The sequence below is a fragment of the Myxine glutinosa genome, chromosome 1, assembly GCF_964187855.1.
Source record: "Myxine glutinosa chromosome 1, kmMyxGlut1.1, whole genome shotgun sequence".
NCBI classification, from domain to species: Eukaryota; Metazoa; Chordata; class Myxini; order Myxiniformes; family Myxinidae; genus Myxine; species Myxine glutinosa.
This window is the reverse complement of record NC_136261.1, coordinates 41134300-41142633: the sequence shown is the minus strand read 5'-3', so window position 1 is coordinate 41142633 and position 8334 is coordinate 41134300. Positions and strand designations below refer to the sequence as shown.

Below are 8334 nucleotides of genomic sequence, written 5' to 3'. Positions count from 1 at the left end.
ACGGGTATTGGACAAATCTCTCCTCTCTCTCTCTCTCTCTCTCTCTCTCTCTGTCTCTGTCTCTGTCTCTCTCTCTGTCTCTCTCTGTCTGTCTCTTTCTCTCTCTCTATCACTCTCTATCCCACCCCTCTCTCCCTATCCCCCTCTCCCCCCCCCCATCCTCTCTCCTTCTCCCCCACTCTCTTTCCCCCCCCTCCCCCTTCCCCCCTATCTTTCTCTCCCCATCTCTCTCTCCCCCTCCCTCTCTTGCTTTCCTTCTCTCGATCCCCTCCTCCCTCTCTCTCTCATTTTCTCTCTATCTCTCCCCCACCCCTCTCTCTCTCTCTCTCTCTTTCGTCCCCCTCTCTATTTCTTCCCCCTCTCTCTATTTATTCTCCCTCTCTCTCTCTCTTTCTCTATTTCTGTTTCTCTCCACCTACCATCCATATTTTTTACCCTCACCTGAGGAGAGGGTATTGCATTCCAGACCATTTGTCTGTTTATTTGTCTGTCTGTTTGTTTGTTTGTTTGTCTGTTTGTTTGTCCACACAGAATAAATATGATTTTCTCTGCAACCGTTGGTCTGATTGATAAGAAATTTTCACCATAGGTGCAAACTCCACCTGTATAATTTTTAAATGATAATTATGACGTCATAGATTACGTGGTATGGCCATCTTGGAAAAACCGAAAAACGTTGCACATCTATATCTCTGAAAGTGCTGCATAGAAAAATTGAGACATGGCTCATTGTCAAGAACTCTCCATGGGGAATAAAATATGTGAATGATGATGCCATCGGTGCCTCCATTATGACGTCATTATTCGACAAGCACAAAACTTCATCTGATCAAGATGAAATTTCTTGTCATCTAGGGATAAATTGGTGGAGAAAAAAAATTTGATGACGTCATCGATCACGTTTTTTTTTCTATACAACATCGAGGCTCGTGGAAGAGCTAACATTAAACACAAAAAGTTTCTGCAGGTTCGGCCCTCGCCATCTTGGAAAAACCAAAAATATTTGCACCTCTATATCTCCACACGCTCTGCATAGAAAAAATTGAGACATTGCTCATTAAAAAGAACTCGATGTGGACATCATCATCATCATATGTTAATGCCACTTAACATATGATGATGATATGAACTCTCCATCATCATATGTTAATGATGTCATAGGTACCTCCATTATGACGTCATAATTCAACAAGTACAAAACTTCATCCGATCAAGAAGAAATTTCTTGAGCATCATCTATGGATAAATTTGTGGAGAAAAAAAAAACGAGGACATCGTCGGTCAAGTGGTTCGGTCGCCATATTTGTTTTGACACAAACTCCTTAAAAACCACCGAAAACACGTCCTGGCGGGGTCTGCAATCTCTGAATGCTCCTTCTAGTTCAATGAATGTTTATGGTTCATGGAAAATCTCATGCATTGTTAAATGCAGGATGAGAATATCAGGAATCAAAGTTCATGGGATTTGAAGCCAAGCACCCACAGCACCAGGAACCACCTGCTCTGATGGGAACACCGACCAGGTCCTTCCCTTTTGGAATGCGGGCTCGAGCCCAGATTTTCTATGGGGGAGGGACAGTGGAGTAAAGCAAAGTTCAAAGCGAAAGGGACGTCACACGACAGTAACAGTTTGTTTGTTTTTCCTCATCAAAAAGCGTTTATTGTGAGCTGCAGGGCTATGAACAAATAATACTGAGTGAGTAAATGAAACAAGAGAGGGCTGGCGCGACGTATACACGGAGAAGAGTTAAAAGCGCAGCTTCACAGACATTCAGTTTAAATCAAGTTTCGGTTAACTTCCTTCACAAGTTGCATTTTTCAAAATTGCGTCTTCCACAGTACGCGGTTTATCAGTACTCTGCTGATCTTCGCCATGCTGGGTACATTACAGTCAAAAACATGGTATAAATAAAGATAATTAATACTGTAAATAAAATATAAAATTGTTATCGGTAAAATAATGCATACTTACACACAATTAGGATGTCTAGAAAACGGGTACATGTGCCACAGATAGAGGCGCTCTTAACTGTCAAGCAATGAAACTCTTTCATTTGGTACAAATAAACTTTACGCTAGTGCTCTTACAAAGGGTCTCTGTGCTAGAAACTGGTACGATTTAGAAATAAAAATAGAAAATAGAAACGTACCCCTCAAAAAGAAAAAAAAGACAACTCAAACAAAGTGCAATTTGCTTTTGCAGTTCCACGGCCAAACTGCAGAGTTTCATGTAACTTCGCAAGCAGCTACATTTAGGCAGGCCTCGACTACACCCCGACCCTCGCGCTCTACTCTGCCGGGATATCGGTGGGAATGCGGATCCCGGGTGGTTCCAGCCACGATAAACGCGTTATTTGATCGATCGCAAGAGTCTGTAGATGGACGCGCAGATGTTATCACCGCAATTGAAGAAGTGTAGGATTAGAAAAAAAAAAAAAAAAAAGGTTCATCCTGTTGCAAAAAAAAAGGAAAAAAAAAGCCATGCTCACTTTGGGTAGTGGTATCCGTGTGCGAAGACGAGGGGTGTTCGTGGATTTGAATGTTCGATTGATCCAATGACTCCGGGTTCGAGATAGGTCGAACAATGCGGGACCTTTGCAGCGAGTGACATATCCAGACCCACGAAGGAGTCGAAGTTGTTATTAAGTTGTTTCTTTATTTTCGTATTCAGTTCTTTTTTTGTTGTTGTCGTTTTGGATTTCCGACATCGGTTTGCCACGTGACAACCTCACCTCTAACGATGGCTAACACTAAGCGGTGGGCCATTGGGAGGTAAATGTCACGTGGCATAAGGCGTGCTACTAACTACGGTAGTTACATAATGAAGAGGGGCAGAACAAGTGAGATCTCTAAACTGTCTGATGCAAGAATAATTCGAGGTTTCTTAAACGGATTTCTGCATGGCGTACTGTATGGTGTACAGTACAAAATGAAGCACGCAGTACAAGGCCGACAACAGGACAGGGATGGTTACACCAAGGTTCAGACTCGGAAGCAAAACTATTTGTGGTCGGGGTTGAGGTTAGATTCAAACTTTGTGTTCGTGTGTTTGTTTTACCACTGCTGAACAATGTGACACACTTTTTTTCATGTACGACAACTACGGCACCATACTTTACTAATACATTTACTACACTGCTTAGTAGCAAAAAGATAAGCATAATATTGGACTTGAATCTCCACTTTCCCCAAGATGTCTTGTCTCGTTCTGAGGTTAAAGGCAAACGCCAATCGACTCCATGGCTTTGCTCCTCGCCACCTACGCCTTGGAATTGCCCTTCAGAAGTCCCTCTAATTGTTTGAATCCCCAAACCGATTGTTCCCGAATGATTGGAATTTCCCTTCATAATTCCCTCTAATTGTTTGAATCCCCCAAACCGATTGTTCCAGAATGACTGGAATTGCCCTTCAGAATTCCCTCTAATTGTTTGAATCCCCAAACCGATTGTTCCAGAATGATTGGAATTGCCCTTCAGGAGTCCCTCTAATTGTTTGAATCCCCCAAAGCGATTGTTCCCGAATGATTGGAATTGCCCTTCAGAATTCCCTCTAATTGTTTGAATCACCCAAACCGATTGTTCCCGAATGATTGGATTTGCCCTTCAGGAGTCCCTCTAATTGTTTGAATCCCCCAAAGCGATTGTTCCCGAATGATTGGAATTGCCCTTCAGAAGTCCCTCTAATTGTTTGAATCCCCAAACCGATTGTTCCCGAATGATTGCAAATTTCCCTTCAGAAGTCCCTCTAATTGTTTGAATCCCCCAAACCGATTGTTCCAGAATGATTGGAATTGCCCTTCAGAAGTCCCTCTAATTGTTTGAATCCCCCAAACCGATTGTTCCAGAATGATTGGAATTGCCCTTCAGAAGTCCCTCTAATTGTTTGAATCCCCCAAACCGATTGTTCCCGAATGATTGGAATTGCCCTTCAGAAGTCCCTCTAATTGTTTGAATCCCCCAAACCGATTGTTCCCGAATGATTGGAATTGCCCTTCAGAAGTCCCTCTAATTGTTTGAATCCCCCAAACCGATTGTTCCCGAATGATTGGAATTGCCCTTCAGAAGTCCCTCTAATTGTTTGAATCCCCCAAACCGATTGTTCCCGAATGATTGGAATTGCCCTTCAGAAGTCCCTCTAATTGTTTGAATCCCCAAACCGATTGTTCCCGAATGATTGGATTTGCCCTTCAGGAGTCACTCTAATTGTTTGAATCCCCCAAAGCGATTGTTCCCGAATGATTGGAATTGCCCTTCAGAAGTCCCTCTAATTGTTTGAATCCCCAAACCGATTGCTCCCGAATGATTGGAATTGCCCTTCAGAAGTCCCTCTAATTGTTTGAATCCCCAAACCGATTGCTCCCGAATGATTGCAAATTTCCCTTCAGAAGTCCCTCTAATTGTTTGAATCCCCCAAACCGATTGTTCCAGAATGATTGGAATTGCCCTTCAGAAGTCCCTCTAATTGTTTGAATCCCCCAACCGATTGTTCCAGAATGATTGGAATTGCCCTTCAGAATTCCCTCTAATTGTTTGAATCCCCCAAACCGATTGTTCCCGAACGATTGGAATTTCCCTTCAGAATTCCCTCTAATTGTTTGAATCCCCCAAACCGATTGTTCCAGAGTGATTGGAATTGCCCTTCAGAAGTCCCTCTAATTGTTTGAATCCCCAAACCGATTGTTCCCGAATGATTGGAATTGCCCTTCAGAAGTCCCTCTAGTTGTTTGAATCCCCCAAACAGTTTGTACCAGAGTGGTTGGAATTGCCCTTCAGAAGTCCCTCTAATTGGTTGAATCCCCCAAACCGATTGTTCCAGAGTGATTGGAATTGCCCTTCAGAAGTCCCTCTAATTGTTTGAATCCCCCAAACCGATTGTTTTGGAAGGATTGGAATTGCCCTTCAGAAGTCCCTCTAATTGTTTGAATCCCCCAACCGATTGTTCCAGATTGGTTGGAATTGCCCTTCAGAAGTCCCTCTAATTGTTTGAATCCCCCAAACCGATTGTTCCCAAATGATTGGAATTGCCCTTCAGAAGTCCCTCTAATTGTTTGAATCCCCCAAACCGTTTGTTCCAGAGTGGTTGGAATTGCCCTTCAGAAGTCTCTCTAATTGTTCGAATCCCCCAAACCGATTGTTCCAGAGTGGTTGGAATTGCCCTTCAGAAGTCTCTCTAATTGTTCGAATCCCCCAAACCGATTGTTCCAGAGTGGTTAGGCAAGCGGAAACTTTCCCCAGGTTCACTGGCCTGGCCGGAGAGATAACCGGGGAAAGGTCCACATGCTATCGGGAGTTAAAATCTGAGGGACGTTAGCACGCTGTGCTTTAAACTTACTGATAACCGATAAATGAAAGTTGTGTAACTGTTTACTGAGACGACGGTGGTGGTCGGTGGCTGAACAGAACTTTAAAACAAGAATCTCGTCCTTTGTTCAACAAATGGAAGCCATCGAGAGATCCTCCATACCAGTTACATTAACTTTGAGGATATACCATGAGCCTTTTTAAAAAATGAAGTCAAGTAGTTATCTGGACTCTGCGGACCCAGAGACACCAAAAGCAGCTGTTAAAACATTGGCAGGTTATAGTAGCGACCAGTTATACAAAACCTTTTTTGACTAGAAAATCGTAAGTAGAGCAACATTCATGCGTTTATGAAGATTCGGGTTTGTTAGTGGAAGCAAGGACAAGACGACGGGTAATTATGATTATATAAAGGCTAATGTTTGGTTATAAAGTCAGGGAGGTTCTGTATGTTCATGAAGATTGTATTTTTTTGTTGTTGTTGTTGCTGTTTTCTGTTTTAATCATACTGTCGCATTACAACATACATGTTGCTCGAGTCCACGCTGTCACATTGCGAGGGGCAATGCGCTCGCGTGTACATCAACGCACAGCGGAATACAGCAATGGGCTTGCCACCCGGCTTCACCTGTTCGCTCCGCCCGTTAATCTCACCTATCCCAACACGCACCACTCGCCCACCATCTCAGTTGCCCTATTGGAAAGAATTCACGGAATTCAAATTGAAAAGACAACCTTAACCATGGGCAAAACTTTTCTTCCCCAGCCAACTCCCTCCCCATAATCTTGCGCTCATCCCAAACAGAGCACTCATCCTTCGCACTTCGGACGGTCCTCGGGTCCACGCTGTCGCATTGCGAGGGGCAATGTGCTTGCGTGTGACAGGGATGACGTGTGAGCGAAGGTTGCCAGTCCCTGGCCACGCGTTTTCCTTCCCGGCTGTAATCTTCCCTCTGGCTCATCCGGCCATTAACCCCGAGACGCAAGGCGGCGATTCAGTGACCTCCTTCGGTTGTGACGCCTCCGTAAGTCTTTGTGCTGCTGCCGTTGTTTTGATATCGATGTCTTCCTCGTCCGCCGGCCTCTTGAGTCCCGCTTGTGACCAGTCGAGTCCTTGGCTTTCTGCCACAAAGAGAGAGTTGGGGTTATGGGTTGCATGCGACATCGGCACATCCATCGAGGCAGAAGTTTTTTCTCAAAATGTCCTGTACACCATAACAGTTATGGCAGCAACTATCAACTATTCGGTATTTAGAGAGGTGAGAGAGCAATTACAATGAAAAACCAAAAGTCCTTCATTCCCCATCGAAAGAGACTATTTCTATCTATGGGTGTTTTTTTTAGACATTGATGCTAAGTGTCGCTCACATTCGTGTGTTTATTCTCCCTACTTACCAACGCCAGAAATTATCGGCCAAACTGAAAACTAGCCACAGGCCTAATCTTTTGTAAAACAAAATTTCTGGGAGACCTTTTGTTATGTTTAGACCTAATAGTCAGGTTCACTATGTTAACAAATATAATTTCGTTCAAAATTTTGGGAGATTAGCAAACCTGTACATTTTGGAATCATCAGAGCACGGAGAATCCGAAAATCAATGTTGGTATTTGCACAGACACCTGCATGGCCGCCATTTTGGATTTTCAAAATGGCCGCCGTTAAATACATATTTTGCGCTATCTCGGCTTCTAGTCAACCTGGAAACTTAATTAAATATGCTAATCCTATGTTTTCTGGGTCAAGGAATCCAATAAAGGCCTCAAAGTAGTGCTCAGGATTATAGAAAAGCAACAAACAAAGGTAATTGAAAACCATTGTCTTTATATCTGGGATATAACTGTATCCAGAGCCGGCGCCAGACTATTTTGCGCCCTAGGCTAGGCCAGCTACTTGCATCCCCCCCCCCCCCCCCCCCCGCCAATTTTTTTTTTTTGCCAACTTCAATTATTAATTCTCCCGTTTTCCTGACTATGATCAATCCATGCGCCCAAAGACGAAATGGCGGCAGCGTTTTGAACATACCGGATGTGACGTATGGGAGATGGCGCATGGGAGCAGGCTATGTCCGTTTCAAACAGGATGTGACGTATGCCACGAAGCGTACATGCTCAAAATTAATCACTTACACTATTATGAACAATGAACTATTACATTTTCCTTTTATTATGTTTTTTGTATCAAACAATAATTTGTATAAAACTGTGATCCTTTAAGGTTCAGTAATGCGCCCCTCTGATGGCTGCGCCCTAGGCGGCTGCCTAGTTGGCCTAATGGTAGCGCCGGCCCTGACTGTATCACATAATACATGATATTGCAAGTCCTTTGAAGTTATAGGTATGGGTTTATAAAGCAAGAAAGCAGCCTTGTTAGTATCAGATTGAACTATAAGTCCTATACACAGGATCTACTAGGTCTATACCGTTCAGGAATATGCTTTTACAGATCTTCATCCCTGTCTTGAGTGTCATTTTCACAAAGGTGTCTACGCAAATGCCAACATTAATTTTTGGATTCCTCATGCTCTGAATATTCCAAAAATGTATAGTTTTGCTAATCTCCAAAAAATTTGAACGAAAAAAACATAGTGAACCTGACTATAAGTTATTACCTGACTATAAACCACCATAATCACAAGTAAGTTGCAAATTTGGAAAATCAACAAGGTAAGTGGGACCTTGTGATCAGAGAGGAGGTACCTATGTATCACGCATTTACTCAAAGGTACAACATCTTGAATGCTCTAGGATGCTTATAGTGGAACCATAATTCCATAAAGCTTTCTCTAAACGGCTATAAAATGCAAAAGTGAGTATGCAACAACTAAATGATTCTGTCATTGAAAAATCAGGAAATAATACCAAACTTTTTCTACAAATGAATTTTTATTTAAGGTTAGGGAAAATTTTGAAGTTGGCCTGTTTGTTTTTCCCATATTGGCACTTAGATCATTATGCTCAGATCAAAATTTCAAATCTTATTCACAGTACTGTACTGTGTTGATATGTCCATTGATTGCTTCATTGCCCTTGTACT

General features: G+C 42.8%; 1 protein-coding gene across 7 annotated transcripts in view; it reads right to left on the bottom strand.

Moving 5' to 3' along the window:
• Nucleotides 1–1281: 1281 nt before the first annotated feature.
• LOC137423051 (insulin-like growth factor 2) overlaps nt 1282–8334 on the bottom strand; it is a 31659-nt gene continuing 24606 nt past the window's right edge. For 3 of the 7 annotated variants that reach the window (XM_068109846.2, XM_068109856.2, XM_078771135.1), the window contains exon 4: nt 1282–1562. In XM_068109846.2, the coding sequence (XP_067965947.1) occupies nt 1443–1562 (120 nt within the window). In that variant the 3' untranslated portion in view covers nt 1282–1442. Of the gene's footprint in view, nt 1563–1623; nt 6423–8334 lie in introns of those variants that run through there. The other 4 variants (XM_068109826.2, XM_068109863.2, XM_068109851.2 and 1 more) reach the window with 2 other exon arrangements.